Source organism: Cryptomeria japonica, chromosome 10 (assembly GCF_030272615.1).
Source record: "Cryptomeria japonica chromosome 10, Sugi_1.0, whole genome shotgun sequence".
NCBI lineage: Eukaryota > Viridiplantae > Streptophyta > Pinopsida > Cupressales > Cupressaceae > Cryptomeria > Cryptomeria japonica.
Genome location: NC_081414.1, coordinates 45,987,449 through 46,007,890, shown reverse-complemented (window position 1 = coordinate 46,007,890; position 20,442 = coordinate 45,987,449). Strand labels below are relative to the sequence as shown.

At 36.9% G+C, this 20,442-nt stretch overlaps 3 protein-coding genes across 3 annotated transcripts; 2 read left to right on the top strand and 1 right to left on the bottom strand.

Annotated features, from left to right (window-relative positions):
* Window positions 1–330: 330 nt before the first annotated feature.
* On the bottom strand, window positions 331–753 carry LOC131030138 (uncharacterized). Its single transcript, XM_057960825.2, has one exon. The coding sequence runs from the start codon at window positions 751–753 to the stop codon at window positions 331–333; it is 423 nt and encodes a 140-aa protein (XP_057816808.2).
* Window positions 754–3,850: 3,097 nt separating this feature from the next.
* Window positions 3,851–4,270, top strand: LOC131030126 (uncharacterized). The gene has a single exon (XM_057960814.2). It carries the CDS (start codon window positions 3,851–3,853, stop codon window positions 4,268–4,270), a length of 420 nt encoding a protein of 139 aa, XP_057816797.2.
* Window positions 4,271–17,098: 12,828 nt separating this feature from the next.
* Window positions 17,099–17,952, top strand: LOC131029444 (lysine-rich arabinogalactan protein 18). Its single transcript, XM_057959936.2, has one exon. The coding sequence runs from the start codon at window positions 17,257–17,259 to the stop codon at window positions 17,671–17,673; it is 417 nt and encodes a 138-aa protein (XP_057815919.1). The 5' UTR covers window positions 17,099–17,256; the 3' UTR covers window positions 17,674–17,952.
* Window positions 17,953–20,442: the final 2,490 nt, after the last annotated feature.

The window sequence follows — 20,442 nt, the reverse complement described above, 5'->3', positions numbered from 1 at the left end:
GGTATTCAACGATTTAAAAAACAAGAAAAAGTTCCTGTCATGCAAAACGAATCATTCAATTGTATTGAGTAGACATTTTCCGACTAAGCACAAGATCTTTTTATTAAAGAATTGAGTCCCAAATCACGGGTGGAGATTATACAAGGAGAAATGCCAATAATGGGATAAATGAGGGAAAAGAACAGATACAGAGCAGTAATCATCTACGCAATATTTAAACTCCAACCTACCAGCCCTGTTTCTGAACAAATGAATGAATGAACGCCTCGCAGGCAAAAAGATGCAAATCTGGGAAACACCAACATAAATAATCACAAAGCAACCGTCTAATTACACAAGGAAAGCGGCGCCTCCGAACAAAGCAGCTCCAAAAATGGCCATTTTTTGTACGGCGGTAGCAGAAGAGGCGGCAGAAGGAGTTGTGCCATCTGAAGATGGGCCTGGGGATTGAACAGAGGGGGCAGGGGAAGAAACGGTTGTGGGAGCTCCGGCTGGGGAAGAAGGGGCAGAAGAAGCTTCTGAAGAAGGTGCAAGTGCAGGGGACGAAGCAGGGGCAGGGGAGGAGGCCAGAGGCGAGGATGAAGGCGCTGGAGATGCCGACGGCGTGGGTGTTTTTGCTGGGGATTGAACCGGCGACGTTGTGGGCGTTGCCACTGGTGACTTTGCCGGAGAACCTGCCGGAGCCTGCGCAAGAGAATGCCCCATCATCCCCAATACCAAAACAATGGCCACCACTGCACAGAATTTGCCCATACTTTTTCTTGATCTCTGGACCTTAAACAATCAAAAGCTTAGGACTTGTGTTTCTTATGCCAACAAATGAGCTAAATGAAGAAACAGCGTGAAGCACTGGAGTTAATTGTAGTTAGGATGGCTGAGGGTGTGAGGAGAGCATTGGCTATATATATTTGAATGCACAGCGTAAAGATGGCGTGGGTGGATTGTAGGTGTCCTCACCGTCTGTACTTTCCCGGAAAGTCTAGGCTTTCCTTTGTACTGGGAATATCGGGCACCAACTCCACCGTCCAATAGCTGGCTTGAGAAAAATGTGGGGCTTTGCCTACGCACTAGACACCTCTGCATGCATAATAAATTAGGGCTTCTTGATTCTAATCTTAGTTGCCACTAAGATAATATAACATGGTACATGTGGAGCAATTCACCTACTAAGGTCCAATAGAGTTTTAAAGAGATTAGACCATGTCATGATGTGTGCTCAACCCTTTTTCTACTTTGTTCGTTGAACCCCTTTTAGATGTTATCCTTTTAGACTACTTTCCAATATTATTTATATTGAATGGAAATTTGATATTCTAAGGTCATTAAAACATAGTTGTTTCTCAACATGGCGATATCAATTATAAGGTCATGTTAGCTAATACAACATATCTAGAATTTATAGCCTTCATTGGCTATAGATTTCATGGTGTAATGTTATAATTACTCATACTACTCACTTCCTCCACATTTATGGGTGATAGCTCACTTCTAACATTTATCATATAAGACTGCCATTCTTGATCTCCATCAAGCCACCACCATTTTGATGGTGAAACTGTTTGATTTTACTACTTAGATTCACCACCAAAAGTATGTTGTAGATGCCTATTTAGCTCATGGGCACAAATCAAGTTTAGCTTCCACTAGCTCAAAATAGGTGACCAAGTGTTGAAAGAGCCCATCATTCCTCAACATCCATCAAGCAAATTCATGAAGGACATTAACTCTTGCAAGAGCTTCTTGATATTCTTCAAGCCTTTTTATAACATTATGAGTAGGTCTTTGTGACTTAGTAAAACATTATAAACACTATGCAAGGTATACAATACCTTTTCCCAATGGTGACTAGTCTTGTCAAGCATGATTTCTTCTCACAAGAGGAGAGAAGTTTGAGAGTAAGCCTCTCAATAGCCTAGGTAGTAGAATGAATATGCCCACAGTGATGCCCTTAAGGAGGAGATCAACTTTGAAAGGAAGTATTATGACAATAGCATAAGGGGCATTACCATAGTGATCTAATAACACTTATAAGTGAGTCACCTTAAATGCAACGTTTACTTTCTTGCACTTGAATCTATAACACATTAGAGCAAGTCATTGCTTAAGTATATATAAAAAAATGCCATTCGACTGAACAAACTAAGAGAATAGTAATTTTTTAAATCTTTTATGTGATAGATATAGTCCCCACCATATAGGCATGCTAGATCTAATTGAATTTGTAATCTATTGATAAAATGTTGTGCCAAGAAAAAGGTTGGGGTTTGAATTGTTTGAACAAGTCATGTATCCATTTCCAAACATCTCAACAAAACTAGAAGAGGTGTTTGAGATAATCTTAATGTCAACAAAAAAAACATCAAGGATAAAAAATGACCAAATGGGATAACCTAGAACCAATGGGGGAGCCTTGAAAAAGAAGATAACCAACAAAGTGAGCTAATTTGGTCTCTAGCACTGCTAACCATATGGTGTGAAATTTTTGTACATTTGCAAACTAAATCTAGTATCTACAAATGCCACTATTAATGCAAGGTGGTACCATGGGAAAATGAGGAGAAAGCAATGAAATCCTTATGAGGCTTATAATTTTGAAAAGTAGTATTTGGATACAATTTCCATTCTTTCCAACAAAGTTTGCAAGATCGAATACCAATTTATGAACCATATCAATTAGGATGAGTTCTATAATTGTGCCAAAAGTTTGAAAATCTTGATTCAAATACAATATTTAGTCTCATCTTTATTCCAAGGAAAGAGATTCGTACTAGCCATAGAGAAAATATCCCAAGATGTTTCGATTCCCCTTTTAAAAAAATTTAGAGCACAAACTGAAGGAGTCTTTGCAAGAGAGTGATTCTAGCACTGAAAAATAGGAGAACACCAAATATGTTGTTGGTTCATAGAAAGATTAATATGAAAGCCAAAACCATTATAGAGAATCCAAGGCTTCATTGCTTCCCAAACAGACCAAATACTTATTATCACTAGATTCCCTTGAATTTGAACATTCTCTTTCCTAATAAGAATGGTATGAAAACCAATTCACTTCTATATTGCCTACTACAAAAAAATGTAACGCCTCATAGAAACTTTCCAACCTTCATCACTCTCAAGCCACTCGATGAAAACTTCAATAATTTTATGAAGAAAATTAGAAAACCTAATAAAATGTTTTTTTCTAATTTCAAATAAATTTTTTTAAAAGGTAGAAGACGTGAATAACTTCAAAGATCTTGAAACAAATTTTAAATACGAAGGAACATTTTCCAAAATAAAAATAAAATAGATGTAATTGTATAACGTTCATCATTAATATGATGTGTAACGATTAAGAAATACATAAAGGTGCAATCACGCATTTGTTTAATTAAATTCTTTTATTCAAGTTGAGCTGGCCATGTTCCTTCATCGTGAAAATAACTTTGAATGCCCACGTATTAAACTTCGCATGTGCTAAGCACTTTCCCAAACCATCTCCCTCTCCCCGATTAAGAAATGTAACGGGTTTGCGGTTAGACTCCCGTCAAAGCCGTCGGCAGTAAGGCACCGTTGTTGTGGACGCGTAACGTAAATTTCATCCCACCCAACGGAAAAACGTATCGCCTCCTCAACCCACCTCAAACCAGCTGTTTGTTTCTCTTACAACCCACTGGAAAAGAAGAAACAGTCAAGACAACCACGATCCACTCACCACATCTTCACTCCATCACCCACTCTAAATTATATATACCCAATTCCTCAAGCATTCCAACTACAACTAATTCCTCTGCCTCTTTCTTGCAAAAGAAACACAACTCCTGAGCTTTTCATTGTTTTGGGTACAGAGAACTGAGAAGAAGAAGAAGTTATGGATAAATTCGGTGCAGTGGTGGCCATTGTTTTGGTTTTGGGGATGATGGGGCATTCTCTTGCTCAGGCTCCAGCAACTTCTCCGGCAAAATCACCAGTCGCATCACCCACAATGTCGCCGGTTCCAACCCCAGCAAAAACACCCACGCCATCTGCATCTCCAGCACCTTCATCCTCCCCTGTGGCCTCCTCCCCTGCACCTGCTTCGTCCCCTGTACTTGCACCTTCTTCAGAAGCTTCTTCTGCCCCTTCTTCCCCAGCCGGAGCTCCAACAACTGTTTCTTCCCCTGCCCCCTCTGTTCAATCCCCAACCCCATCTTCTGATGGTACCACTCCCTCTGCCGCCTCTGCTACATCCGTACAGAAAATGGCCATTTTTGGAGCTGCTTTGCTTGGAGGCGCCGCTTTCCTTGTGTAATTAGACGTTTGCATTGTGATTATTTAAGTGGGCATACCACAGATTCGCAGGTTGTTGCCTACGATGATTTCATTCATTTATTTGTTCAGAGACAGGGCTTGTCTTTGGAATTTAAGTATTGCGTAGATGATTGCTGATTTTTGTCACTTCTTTTCTCTCACTCATTCATCCGCTGGCATGTCTCCTCGTATAATCTCTACCCATCTTTGGGACTCAAATTCTTTAATAAGATGATTTTGAATCGGAAAATGTCTGTGTGTAGTGAGGTAAACCTATACTCTGTTTTTGGAAAAAAAATAGACTGGTTATACCCAACATAATGGAATGATTCATATAGCACATATATATATATCATTGAATGCCTCGTTTCAAACAATCAGTTGAATCGAAGTAGTTGTATAGAAACATCAACACACAGTCCAAAACTACATCATTTTAAGCATATTTTTGTCAGCTTTATATCAGTGAATAGAATAGAATATAAAGCCATTGAAGAGTTGCTCATCGACATGAAAATATAATGATAAAATCATAAATAAACTTGAAAACAATTAGAATTAATGATAAAATAATAATTAAACTTGAAAACATTTAAAATTAATTTTTATGGATTGTGGAAAAATTATGCTTGTTATTGTTATTATTATGAAAAAATATATTTTAAATTTTTTTTATTACTTTTTATTGGTTTTATAAAAAAATTGAATTCATCGTGATCTAAGTGTCTACAAGAAATCAAAGTCTTTTGACTAAGTTGAAAAAAAAAATCTTAACATTTATAGCAAATTATTGTTCATATTTTTTTATAATTATTTTGGACAAATAGCTTTAACGACTTATTTTCATTTATTTATTAGATATATCTCTTAAAAATGATTAAGAGATAAAATTTAAACAAAAAATATTTAAAAAAGGAACTTGATGATTAGTAGTGTCTTCCCTCTTATTTTTAATTAATGTTAGTATGAATTTTCCACAGTCTATGAAGTAAAATGGAAGATTTATTAATTGCATAATTTAATCCAAAAACTTGCACATTCTATAATTAATTATGTAAATAACAAATTAGCTTATGGATTACTAAAGAAATGCAATGAGTTGTTTGAGAAGGAACATGGATATGCATAAATTGAAAATATTTTATTTTATGAGGAGAATACTTTTTTATAAAATAATTATAAAATAAAATAATTGAGTTAATTTAGTGATATTTTTTAGGATGGGATACTCATTTTTAGATTGAATATATTAGGTTTGAAACTTATATTAAAAAATGTTGATATCAATAAAATAATACCTTCAAATGAAGGTGACCATCATTTGAATGTCTTTTCCACGGAGCCTTCAAACAAAAACACCTTCTTTTGAAGGAAAACCTTTGAATGAAGGTGTTTCCTATTTTCTTAGACCACTCCTCAAAGTGAAAAAAAATTAATGCCCCAACTTTGGGACTCGCTATCAAAGAATGGATTGTTGATAGCAATGAGTATATTTCCATTGAATGCTTGATCCAGAATCTTGGCAAAAGATGTCTAGACATTGGAGAGCTTGAGTGGCATTATTATCTTCATTAATAAGAATGAGGAAATAATCATTAGCAAAGTGACCATTGATCAATTTATGTTTTTTATATTCCAGATCATTTACAAATATTTGCTCATATGAGCATCAACATGAGACCATTACAAGCTTTTAAGAGCACAACCATGACACTAATATTTGCTCATTTTGAGCAACCACAACCATGACACTAATATTTTCTCATTTTGAGCAGTCACACTAGAATCAACCTATGGAAGACCAAGAGTCACAAATTAGAATCCACATATTAGAAATCACCTCCAAACTAGAAGCCAACTGTGGAAGACTAAGAGTAACAACTTTGAATTCCATATTAGATGTCCCTTTGGGATTTGAACTTTGATCTCCACAATGAGAACTCAATGCTTTAACCAATTGAAATCAACCCCTTAGACACCATTGATCAATTTTTGAGATAAATTTGGAAGAAATATCCCCCTAACTAGAGATTGAGAAACCAAAAAGCTATGAGATACCCAAATCATGAACAATAACAAGAACATAAAGTCCCATGGCTAGAGGACAACCTTGATGAATGGACCTATGAAGCCCAAAAGACATAGATTGCTAGTCAATGATCATGACATGGGTAAAGAAATAGATACAGACATCATCTCTGCAAATTGAATGAAATGAAGCCCAAAGCCTATTGTTATATGGAGCCTAATTAGACTCAAAGGTTAAATTTCCCCCCTTTATCAATATAGTTTCCCCCCAAATTATGCAAAGGGGGTTTGGGAGCAGTGCCCCCAAGACAGGGTCAAGGGGAAGCACCCCTTGTGAGGTTCAAGGGAAACGTCCCTGGCGCGCTCCCCATCGCGGTATAGGGCAGGGTTGAGGGGCAGTGCCCCCGAAAGCTCAAACGACTTTTGTTATTTTATAAAGGCATCAAGAGTTATTTTTCTAGTGACTAACATATTCTAACCTTGTTTTTGTAATAGACATAAGTCTTGATAAAACGGCTAAGGGTTAGGGTTTTCGATGGAGATTCTTGTAGCATTTTTGTAGCCATATTGAGTTGCAAGGGATTGTTGGTTGTAATCGGTTCAATTTGCAAGATAATAATATTGGTCTCTCTGTTTGGTGGATGTAGCCCAAGTTTGGGTTAACCACGTTAAAAATTGTCTCCTCGCTGTTATTATTTATGTGTTTTTCATTCCTCTGTTTAATCTTTATTTGCATATAATTGATATTTTATGTATGTAATTCCTAACAAAGCCAAGTGTTGAAGTATGCGAAGGATGAATGACCATTCAATACAATGATAGGCCTTAGCAAAGTCGAGTTTGAGGAAGATGGTAGGTCAATGGAAATGGTAAGCACATTCCACTTCTCAAATAGCAATAATTTTATCCAAGACAAATTTGGACTTAATGAATCATGTCTATTTAGGATAGACAAGTTGAGGGAGCATAGGGTGAATCTTGAGAGCCCAAGATATGGGAATGATCTCGTAGGAGAAGTTCAACAAAGTAATTAATTTCCAATTTTAAATCTTATTAGGGTCAATAGTTTTAGGTATGAATTTAACTATTCATTTGATAATCAGCTTTCTTAGAGATTTTGAATAAAAAGACTCAATATAAACCTTGAGAATCTATCATTGCCTATAATATCCCAAAGGGACTTGTAACATTCACACGGGATCAAATCTAGCCTAGGAGCTTTATTGTTGCCAATTGTGAAAATATATTCCTTCAAAATATTCTAAGGTAAAAAATTATTCAATATAATGACAACTTAATGAACTACTAAATTAGTTCCCTGCAATCCAAGCAATTATCAAATATTATCCAAGTTAGCATTCAATAATGGACCTCCAGAAAACCTGCAAAATCATCAATTTCACAAATTTATGGAAATAAAATCATCAACAATATGGCCTATCACAATAATTCTCATACACCACTAACGTGCGCAATATGATTCATAAAGTGATAGACAAAAAGATTAAACCGCGATGCTAACTCCAAATAATAGACGTTACTAGATTACACATAACAATTTGGTAGAATATAAACGTAGATCAGGCAATCTACAAGTTGCTTCTCATATTAATCTCAATGAATGCATAACAAAAATAACTCAAACTTCTTAACAATCTGCAAAATATTCTAAAATCTCTAAGTAGGCCACAAATCATCAATTTGGGACCCTTACAAATGAATCCAACTTCTCAATTTATAGAAGTTCTTTACCCTACTATCTAAGAAATAACCCTACCCTAAATTAAGAACTAAAACTAGGAGTCACAGTTAACTTGCAAGTTTCTGCCTTGACACTCCACTTAACAACTATGAAATGGGGACTGCATGAGCACTACAAAAACCCTGCTAGGTGAGCCACGTTTTCGTAATCATGCAGAATTTCTCTCAAAATTGGAACTCGAGTAGGAACCACAGTTAAAAATACAAGATTTAAGGATTTATATAGAAAAAGCTTTGCTATCTTTAGCAATTGTGTGCTTATCCTTTATTTATTGATAAAAGCTCTATAATTATCAACTATACATGCAACTGCTTGAACCAGAGGATCTGCTACATGCTTAACTCTAAATTTATACTTCTTCAAAACTTCATCCGCATGCGTTCTCCCCTCCTCTAACTCCTTCACTGTGTGTGCCACCTCCTGACACTGAGTAATCAGATATGTGTACCTGTCCATAAGGGTGACATCAAACTGGGTCGCGGGTCCAAGGTGTTGTGCCTCATATGCATCCCATTGATTCAAAACTTGTTGTTGGTCCATTATTCCTATATCAGCTAATTTAAGGCCAAAAGGTCCTAGCATATTCTTTACAAAATTCTCGTATGACAAAATTTCTCTAAGGAGAGGGTCCTGAATCTCGGTCATATCCTTGATATATTGCTGAAACATTTCAATCTTCAGCTCCAAGGTGTATACATAAGACTGTAAGTTTTTATAGCTGTCACCCCCTAAGAGGTCCTCCTTTATCACCGTCTCTTCCCCTAGCCACAATATCTTCTTAAAAACTTGGAATTGTTTGGTGAAAATGTTTGACTTTTGTTCCCATTGTGTAGAACAAGAAGCCAAAGCTCTGCCTACCTGTACCGCCTTACTATACATCCCCATAGTATCTTGCAAAAATAATCTTATTTTGGTCGTATTTACTTGGGCCCATGACTTGGCTGCAGCTGCCACCCGCCTCACCTCCACTAACGCTTTTACTTCTTCTTCTAGCAGCGATGAGGTAGAAGGCAAGTCATTAGTTTTGCACGAGTTCAGGGGTTTGCTCATTTCAATTAGCAGCTGCTTATATTATCCTAGTTGTGCTTGGAGTTCCACGTGGGAAGTATGCTCCTTCTCTACACGTCCTCTGACGATGCTCGTGGCTAACTCTAAAGTATCTAACTCCCCCCACTTGGTTTGTTTGCCCAAATTTATCTGTGATATTTGGTATTTGAGAGAAGCTTGTCCCTCGGCCTGAGATGGAACTGCCACATTTGCAATCACTTCATCGGAACTAGTTTTCGATAGGTGATGAACAATTTTCAGCTTCTTAGCCTTTGGTGGCTCCTCGGTGATTACTTGTTGTAGAGTGACCTTAGGGAGCTCTGCTTTTCTCTTTTTCTTCCCAAAGGTAAATTCCAGCCATTGCAGTATATCTTCATCCTTGTCACCTTGATGTGACACTATATCCGCAATTATAACATGAACCTATGCCTACTCCTCTGCTTCTGTTTGCTCAGGGCCTTGAGGTGGTATAACTTGGCAAGCTAAATTGGTTTGGAGAGATTGTTGCTTATGTAACTTTCCTAGTTTGCCACTGACCTCCTCATTAAATGCCATTTCTTCATCACCTACCTCTGTTTCCCCTTGCTCGACTGCTATATCCTTAAGAAGGTCCTCCTGATCTTGAGGGGTTAGAATAAGTCTTTCATTCAAGAGGTCTCCTGCCTCATCCCCTTCTTATTCACCTTCTAGCGGCCATTGTTGCTCAAGATCCTCTTCCTCCTGATCCGAATCAGACTCGAGGTTTCTAACTTTATTCCTTCAGTGGTAGGTCTGAAGCCTTGCACTCCAGGCTACCCTGCAGATATATTGACTAGTGGTGGTGCAGGGGCACTGGTGCCTAGAGCATTTGTGGCATCTGTTGAAGGTGGTTGAGAAGGTATCTCCTCAATACCTTCTATATTTTCTTCTTGTTCTTGGGTACCCTCTCCTTTAGTGTTCCTTATAGCCGTCCTCGGTGGGAGAACTTTGGTAAGTGGTACCGCTCCCAATCCATTGGTCACTCCCAGATCCGTAGCCTTCTTTAATAATTCAGACTCCCTCATCTTTTCTTGGAGTTTCTTCAGTAAGTCCTCAATGCTTTCTTGAGGTTTGTCTTCTTCACCTGGATCGGTGGACGTATTCTGCCTCAAGGCTGACCTTGTCTTTCGAGCATACTCCTTATGACCCCTTGACTAAGGTACCCTTGAAGTGGATTCCTTTTGTTTCGCCTTTGAGATGTTGGGCCTTACCCTCTGGCATAACCATTGATTGGTCCTGTTGATGAGCACTTGGGAGACCTTCTCCATATTTGTGTCTTCACTTGCAGACCATTTTATTCGGGAGAGGGGCCTTTTATCTATCCCTAATTCCCTATAAGCTGGATCAAGTAAGTAGCCATCATCCCTAAGGTCTTTAGGGAGGTTAGTCTCGATTCCAAAATCTCTTACCTGTGGCACAGATAACCTGTTATAGTTCTTCTCCCTAACCTTGAAACTATCTTGAAGGTTGGCCCAAAAGTCCTCCAAGCTGGGCTTGTGCCCCTCATATGCCTTAGGCATATCCTTTTTAAGTTTCTCATAGGGATCATAGAACTCCCTAGCATGATCATACTCTTTCAAGTTCAAATCTTGAAGCTCTTGTTCCGCTAACTTCGATACTTGTATTTTGGAACATGCAAAGTATCCAATAGATACTGAGAAATCGATATGTGCTTTGTGTTTTGATGACAAAAGTGACTGGAGGCCCACAAGCTGCCTCACATACTCTAGCAAAATTATCATATCATTGCAGTATCGGGGCAGTAGCATTGGGTTTCCTGTGAATCCACTAACCCTAATGTAAGTAGAGCGTGGGTTTTGGATAAACCAACATGCCCACTCTCGGATGATAGCCATGGCCTCCAGGTTAATCCAATATCCTGCATCTCCTGTCAACTTGATTATTATTGGGAAGATGAAGGCATCATTAACTCTTTTAAAATGAGTCTTTGCATTGGCTAAAGTGAGTTGAGCATAATACTCCCATATCTTCTTCTGTCCTTCCTCTTCTCCTAATTGACCTTCTACTTGTAGCCCTGGAAACTTTCCAGCTCTAGCGGCTACCCAGATGACATATGACGTGAAAAAGAACTTTTGAGTACGCTGAACTTCTTTCATCTGCTTGCAGATATTGTCAGAGAGGATCTGCGACCAATCAAAATATTGTTTTCCTATTAAAATAGTGCTCATGAATTAGAACATCCAGGGATGAAAATGTTTGCAATCCGACTTGCCAAAGGCCCTGCTGAGCATGATGATTAAGTCTCTTGACTAGCTGATATCTTGTCATTCCATGCCTTTAAGGCCTCTTCTTCGGTTAACAAAAATACTTCCTCCCTGGTTGGGATTCCAAATACAAACCCAAGCATATCTGGAGACAAGTCTATGACTGTCTTTCCTTGTGCTTCTGTGCACTTTCTAGTTTCTGAGTTATAAAATGGGGCAATGGTCATTATAAACTCTAGTACCTGTAATGACTGTGGGAAGACAGTAGCTTCAACTAGGTCAAACCTCTTGATTCTCTGGTGGAGGGCCTCCAGACTAGGTTTGTCCAATTGAGCCTTGATATCTTCAATTTCTATATGGCCGATTTCAATATCCGTGACCCATCTAATTTGATCCTCTAGCTTTGAAACATAGACTTGTCCTTGATAATGGTATTTCATGGTGGCTGGGAGTCTATCAATTTCTTTGCCTCTTTTGCTGGAGGATGAGTCCATCTAACCACTCGAACTTGCAAGCAGAACGCAAATCCTCAATTTTTGATAACAAGCATAAAAGTTGATTTACCTCGGGACTTCAGGGTCCCGGGGTCTCGGGATAGGCATAGGTGAAGAAGGCTCAGAACTTCGAGGTTCCAGGCTTATGTTGGGTGCAAAAGGAATCCCGGAACTCCGGGGGTCCAGGGTTCCAGGGTTAGGAGCTAACAGCCACCTGGAACTCCAGGGTTCCGGGGGCATAAAAACCAACTACCCGAAACTCTGGGGGTTCGGGGTTCCGGGGTCATAAAAACCAACTACCCGGAACTCTGGGGGTTCGGGGTTCCGGGGTCATAAAAACCAACTACCCGGAACTCTGGGGGTCCGAGGTTCCGGGTAAAAAAAACTAGGGCACACAAAAACAAGTGAAGCGCAAAGAAAAACAAACAAAAACCAACAACAAAATGAGGAGAAAAACTAAACTAAAAACCAACAACAAGGGCAAGAAAATTCACCAACCTGGTGAAACAAGATGCCCGAAAACGCCAAGGAAAACTCGGAGGTCTGGAGGTTCGCAACTAGGAACTAGGGAGGAGGAGTTGTGGATGCACAAAATGAACTTTAAAAGTCCATCATCTCTATTTATAAATCCCCCCAAGTCCGTCCGTACAAAGGCTTTAAACATGACCTCGGGACTCTGGGGTCCTGAGGTTTCGAGCTCGACAAAAAGGAACACCCTACCCCGGAACTCCGGGGGTCTGGGTTTCCGAAGCAAGAAAAAGGAGGCCCCTACCTCGAGACTTCGGGATTTTGGAGTTCCAAGGTCAAAAGCAAAGGGACCTCGAGACTCCAGGACTCCGGAGTTCCGAGGTCAAAAAATGAAAGGAAAGCAAAGGGACCTCGGGACTCCGGGACTCCAGAGTTCCGAGGTCAAAAACCGAAAGGAAAGCAAAGGGACCTCGGGACTCCGAGACTCCGGAGTATCGAGGTCAAAAATGAAAATAAAGCAAAGAGAAAACAAAGGGGACCCAAATTTTGACTCAAGGAGACTAACGGGAAAATAGATATGCCAGGCATAATAGGCCTAAAGAATATGAAGATGCTTTGATTTGGTCATAATGTCAAACAAACTGTTGATGTCTTTCATGAATTTTCTTGATGGATGGTGAGGAATGTAGGCATGCAAGGCCTAAAAAATGTTCTTTTGACATGAACACCAATTTTGAGCCAATGGAGAGCTTAGCCTTGATTTGCACCCCATGCATTGAATAAGCATTTGCAACTTGCTTTCAATGGTGAAGTTGAGCCATGTGAAGTCGAGCAACATAATCAAAGGGTTGCACTACCAAAACAACTATGGCTCAGTGGAGATCAAGGGTGGTGGCCTTATATGAGTGACAATGGAAGTAGTCTAAGTCACCCATAAATATAAAGGAAAAAAGCAATATGGACAATGACATCATTTGACTATGAAATCCAATTAGTATCATGCATGGAGCAAGGCTCTAATTCCTTAACATGTTGTATGTGAGATAAGGTGGCTTTCTGATTGAATGTTGACGTGTTAAGAAAAAACTTTGTGTTCGTGACTTTGAGAATCAAAAAATTGCATCCAATAAGAAACCATATTAGAAAGTGATTTAAAAGAACAACTGAAAAAGGATAATAGCTAACAAAGTAGAAAAAAGATTGAATAACAATATTGACACGATTTAATCTCTTTAAAACTATGTTAATCCTAGCTTATAAATTGCTCCAAATGTACCATATCATTTTATCTTTAACAATGATCAACACATAAACAAGACTCCGCATTTTTCATAGGTCATCTCTATCATATTAGAATCTGAACATAGAATCTAAATGGTGGGTAGAACTGAATAAAACATATATAAATACATAACATTCATCATTGCAAATAATGGCTAATCATTGAGAAATATATAGATGGAATCACACATTTATTTAACAAAATTATTTGGACATGTTCTATCATCGTGAAAATATTTAAAATGTCCACGTATTGGATTTGGCATGTGCTGAGCAGAGTTTCCGGGAAAGAAGAAACCACTGAGCGCATCTTTTAATGGAAATAATTAGAGTTGTTATACCAACATATGGAATGATTCGTTTTGCATATGACAGATAAATATATGTATTTTTAAAAACCATTGTATGCCCTGTTTCCAGCTGTATCAAAGTTGTACTCTGATTTAGAGTGTAGTGCATGTCACGGATATATCGAGATAATTAGCTCAATGGAGTCTGCTTTCATTTTTAATCAACAGTACTAAAAACAGCTCACAGATTTGACAAATTTCCATCAAATTGAAGAGTAACGTCTGTATTTGAGGATTAAAATGATTTTGCTACATTCATTTTCACTCATTTCTAAATATTGTTGTTTATATGATATATGAAAGGAAATTATATTTTAAAGTAGAATAATAAATTAAATATAAATAAATAAAGAATTAATTTAAGATTAAAAAGTTGAGATTGAAAATTGATATTTTTATATAATAAAGAGAAGTTAAAATTATAAATTTTAAAACGATGAAGAGTAAGTGTTCATGCATATTTTAAAATCCTCACATTTGTCTTCTAGGTTATTTGGAATTGAGTTGGCAAGCCATCTCGAAAAAAAAGATGTCTCAATAAGATCATTCGAGGCATAAACATTAATAACCTCAAAGGAATTGTTGTTAATGTTTTAAAAAAGGGCCCACGGAGCTTGATCAATGGGATCACATCTTTGGCCAACTAAATTTTGATGTCATGTAGGAGATAGTAGGGTGACAAGAATACCTCATCCTCCTTCACGAAGGCTACAAAACACATGGCTGCAAGGCCAAATCACATTACAAGTAGCTGAAAGAAAAAAAAATTAACCTCTTACAGATAGATAATGTCTAAACCTTTGAATTGCAGATGAACATCATGACAAAGTATTTTGTGGGGATTTTTTAGCCCATGATATTTCAAGAAGAACAATTCATAAGTGTTGAAAGGCATATTGTTACTATCCAAATCAACTAGACAAAAATAACAATTTTGTAATATCACTTCTCAAGGTTCAATGTTTTTTATTAAGGTAAAAGTAGGGTTTGAAGGGACACGAAACCCTTTACAACGCAAATGAAAGATAGATCTTGAAAGCCCACCAAAACTAGAAAGAGCCACTACCAAAAACAAAAGCTGCACAAAACTAGAAAGAGATACTTGTTTTTGCTTAGTCAGAATTCTCCATCCTCAAATCATTATAGCAGATTATGAGAATTATTTTGCTTTGTAGGAGTAGGTGAAGTAGGATGAGCATTAATAGTAGTCAATTGAGCCAAGGTTGACACTACTAATCAAGTAAAAGCCACTTTCATCTCACCAGGTGCCTCCCTAGAGGAGGAGGATATAACCCTACATGAATTTGGAGGTTTTGAAACATGTTGCTTAGCCTGATTCCCCTAGCTAGAAAATGTAGAGGAATGCTTCTTTAGACTAGATTTCCCACCCTTGCAACTAACAATATTAGATCAACATTCCTCTTCTTTCATAAGAGGTGGCACCCCAAAAGAGAGCCAAGTAGTAGCCTTTGGGCACATAGAAACCAAGGGTTGTCCTTAATCCCGTGCTTTGACAATTGACACTGATAACAGACATTGGAAAGGTTGATATAAAAAACACATTGTGTATATCTAGTTTGGCCAACTTGACTATTGGATGTGTCCTTGAGATCCTTCAACAAGTCCATGTTTACACAAACTTGTAATTGGGGATGAGCATAATAGAGCCTCTCTTGTTCAACACAAACAACTAAGTCGATATATAGGAGACTATTTGGATCAAGAAATTCTATAAAGGTAAGGTAACCTAAGGAACTCAACCCAAATTGGGACTTTAAAGGTCAAATTGTGTTAGAAAGTAAAATCGCATCTCCATGATTTGAAAACAAGAAGCAAGGAACGAATAGCCAAGGGCCACTACTAAGCACTATCTCAACATGATTAGCTTTATGAAAAGAATAAAACAAAAAAAAATAACCCTTTGGTTAGGTTTTGCATAGTGACAAGGTGAATTCCATGTGAGGTTCAAGCCTTACCAACCCAATCTTTAACATGCTTTCAAGGGGGGTGCTATCTACAAACTAGCCAACCAAAGTAAAATATTATAGTCAATGAATGACATGCATTATTAAATTTTGGAATAGGAAGAACAACATCAAGTGGTGTAGCAAAAGACATATCTTGTTAAATACTTTTCAAACAAACCTCTGAGGATGCTTGGATGGGGGTGCCATGATTTGTTACCATCAAACCTTGAACTCCAACAGTACTACTACAAAGGGAAGAAAGATTGAGGCCATGAAAGGGGCCAAAAAAATTTGCAACCTTAAAAGTGGGAATGATGCTGCAATAAAATAAAGCATATGTGTAAAACTCATACTTTCATAAAGTAGAATGACATTGACAAAGATGCATGCAAGAAAACCTAATTTGGACCGTCGAACTCTTGTCAATTTTAAATTGAAAGAGAAAATATATCATAATTATTTGCTTTATATATGATAGAAAAATATACATTTTTTTCTAAATCATTTTGTGCCCTATTTTGAAGTAGTCAAAATTTGTATTTGAATGTAGATTTTAGCAAAACAAAGATCAAGTCTTTATCAACAGGTTAACCCTACAACAATAAAAACAACCTTTGCATCAACAAACTTCCATAATAAAAAAAGGTACAAACTATATCTTAAGTAATGAATAATAATAATATATGTAGATTTTGCATGTGTGAATAACATCGCAATGAAACAATCACATGATTTGAAAAAAAGAGAAAAAAAATAAAATTTTAACATCTACGAAACTAAATATAACCTATAAGAGACCCCTTCACAAACCGACTTCTGCATTAAAATGCGGTCACATGGTTTGTGAAAGTGCATCTCCGCGTGTGAATAACGTCGCAATGAAACTCTCCTCGAAGTCGTCGGAAGCAAAGTCACTGTACTTCTCGACGCGTAACTTAAAACTTTGCAATAGGTAGTACTAACTAGCTCCTTAAGTCGTTGAAAACAAATAGCCAGCCCTACACACGTATATGCGCCTACAATGGAAAGCTGGATCCAGTCGTCAAACCAGCTGTTACACGTTCGAGTCGGTGCCCGATATTCCCACTAAAAAGGAAAGCCAAACACTTTACGGGAAAGCAAGAACTTGGAGGACAACTACAATCCATACACTGCATTTTTACGCTGTGTTGTGTGCCCCACTCAAATTTATATGTATATATACCCAGTGCTCTTCTCCACCTTCAACCATCCTACCCGCAATTACTTCTGTGACTCACGCTGTTTCTGATTTCGCTTATTTCTCGGCAGAAGAAACACAAGTCCTAAGCTTTTGATTGTTTTAGGTCCGAAGAAGAAGAAGAAGATATGGGTAAATTCGGTGCAATGGTGGCCATTGTTTTGGTATTGGGGATGATCGGTCATTCTCTTGCGCAGGCTCCAGCAGCTTCGCCGGCAAAATCACCAGTGGCATCGCCGACAACGTCAGCGGTTCCAACCCCAGCAAAAACACCCACGCCATCGGCATCTCCAGCGCCTTCATCCTCCTCCCCTGCTCCTGCTTCGCCGGACACCACCTCCCCTGCAGTTGCACCATCTTCAGACGCCTCTGCCCCTCCCCCCTCAGCCGGAGCTCCCCGTAAAAGCTCTTCCCCTGCCCCCTCTGTTCAATCCCCAGGCCCATCTTCAGATGGCACTACTACTTCTGCCGCCTCTGCTACCGCCGTACAAAAACTAGCCATCTTTGGAGCTGCTCTGCTCGGAGGTGCCGCGTTTCTTCTGTAATTAGACGGTTGCATTGTGATTATTTTTGTGGGTATTTCCCAGATTCGCAGCTTGCGAGGCTTTCATTCATTCATTTGTTAAGAGACAGGGCTTTTAGAGAACTGTCTCTGTATCGATTCTTTTCCCTTATTTATCCCGTTATTGAGCGTGGTCTTCCATTGGCATTTATCCTTTTGTATAATCTCCACCCATGTTTGGAAGTCAAATTCTTTAATAAAAAGATCTTGTGCTTAGGTTGTCGGAAAATGTCTTCTCAATACAATGGAATTTTTTTGTTTATTTTTGAATCGTTTAGTGCCCTGTTTCGGGATGATAGGAAGACTTTGCAGAAATGGTATCTTACTCTTAAAAGGATTTGATTTCCAAATCGCCCCAGATCGACATATAGGAGTAATTCGTTCAGACTTTGAATTATGATCACTGATGTTTTTAGATGAAATGTTTTTTGTTGTTTTTAGATGGAAAAGAAAAAATTAAAATGTTGGGAATATGTTGAATTGAATTATGATCATTGTTGTTTTTACATGGAAAACAAATTTAAATTCTAGAAATCTATATTATTAGTTTTAAATGTGTTGAATATTATTAGATCTTTTTCTTTAGTCAAAATTTTAGATTCTGATTTAATATGAATTGAAGACAATAAGCAACCATGCAAGATCCCCAATCTATCACAAAAGTGTAAATGTTGTAATAAGCTAATAATATTTATTATTTTTTTTATGTCTGAATGATGGTGCTATGCTAGATTCAAATAGATCTTTGAATTGATAAAAGTGAATTAAAGATTTGTCATTTTTTATAATGTCTTAGCATATAAATTAACAGTTTTGTCTCTTAAATTCATAATGTAACAATTAGTAGGAAGAGAGTAGGCTCAAGCTTATCTTTGAAATTAAATTTAAAACTCGTTTAATCATTATTATGCTCACATATTTGAACTAGATTAAAAATAGATAAATTGAAGATCAAAACTAGTCTAATAAGATGTGTGAAAAGTATGATAGAATTAAATTTGAGTTGATTGACTTTTTTTGTGCTAAAACATAATACTTATACACTAATTATTATATTAAAAAATCAATCAAAATAAGTCCAAACTAAAAATATGCAAAGTCTAAATTTTCATCCTTACAATATAATAATTTTTTATGTTGTATTGGAACAAGAAAAATTAAAGTATTGTAAAAAAATCAATATCGATATAAAGATTTTAAAATAATTTTAGTATTATCATTAATTTGGAAGAAATGTGAAAAGTATCATCATTGTTAGTATTGACTTACAATTTTTTTGTCCAGTTATAAATTCTTGTATGGTTCACATCTTTTCCATCTTAATATCTAATATAATTTTTTTCAAAAAAATTAAATGTGAAAAATATTGTTAAAATTTATTTTAATAAATATTATAGCCAAAAAATGTCAATACTTGTATCAATAACACTTAAGACTAGGGTATCTTGTTGCTAAAATGCCAAATTTTAGCAAGTTCATTTTTTTCTAATTGTTTCAAACAATAACCTCTTTTTAAAATTTTAAAAAAAAGAGAATATAGAACATTGATTCATGAGTAAAATTATGACTAATTAATGGTGTGCTCCATCTCCATTTATAATTAATGGTGTAAATAATAAATTAACACGTTGATTGTCTAAGAAGTGTAGTGGGTTCATAGCTAGGGAATATGTATCTGTGTTTAATTGAAAATATTTTGTATATTGAGGATTTTTTTTATAAAATAAAATAATTTATGTAATTCAATGATATATTTTAGAATTGAAAGGGAAATAAACACCACAAATGCATCAAAAATTGCATACTTCAATGAACATTTACGAAATATAGAAGGGAAAGAGAAAAAATGGCTCACGGCCAAATCCCAACCCTCAAAAGTAGAGAAGGGGTTGATCACGGGTTGATGGGGCAACAAAGGTTAAGTTTTTTGTTGTTATGAAGGATGATATAAAAGTTAGAATAGGTGAAAGAAGGCCCCTCACTATGGCAATTGGTGCAACTCTATACCATTTGGGCCAAGAACGAAAGTAGAAGCATATTCATAGACTTGATGATGATGATGATGATGATGATGATGATGATGATATCCCTGGTTGTAAGGAAAAATAGATCACTATGATTAGGTATGATGAAGATAGAATTGGCCTTAATCACCAAAAGAGAAGTGTTAACAATAAGACAATTTTCATCAAATCAAAGGAACTATTGGTATTCATAAAGCAATTGAAGGAATCACAACCTTTTTCACAAGATGAGTAAGGAAATGGTCAACTAGGACAAGATTTCAGAAATGATGGTCAGATAGTTTGGGATATGAGGTAAAAATAAAGCCACTCCCTAATATTTTTTTCTTGATTGAATGTGAATTGTTAGGATTGAAAGAGGCAATTCTAACATAGTGCTCGTTAGTGACATATGGATTAGGTTCTATACGAAAGATTGGAAACCACATTTTAACCCATTAAACTAAGAAATTAGCAAAACCTTAATATGAATAAGGCTCTACAATTTTTCATTAGAGTATTGAAATATTGAATTTCTCAAAGAGATTAGGGATATGGCGGGATCCTTCATCAAAGAAAATGACAACTTCTTTAATGGAGAATTCAAGATATATGTCAGAATATGTGCAAAAATCAATCTTAATTCAACACGCTGGGAGGGATTAGTGTTGGAAAATTAAGGTGTCTCAACCTTTGGAAACCCTAGCATTGATTATTGAATTTGTTTTTTATATTTATTTGTTATTTTA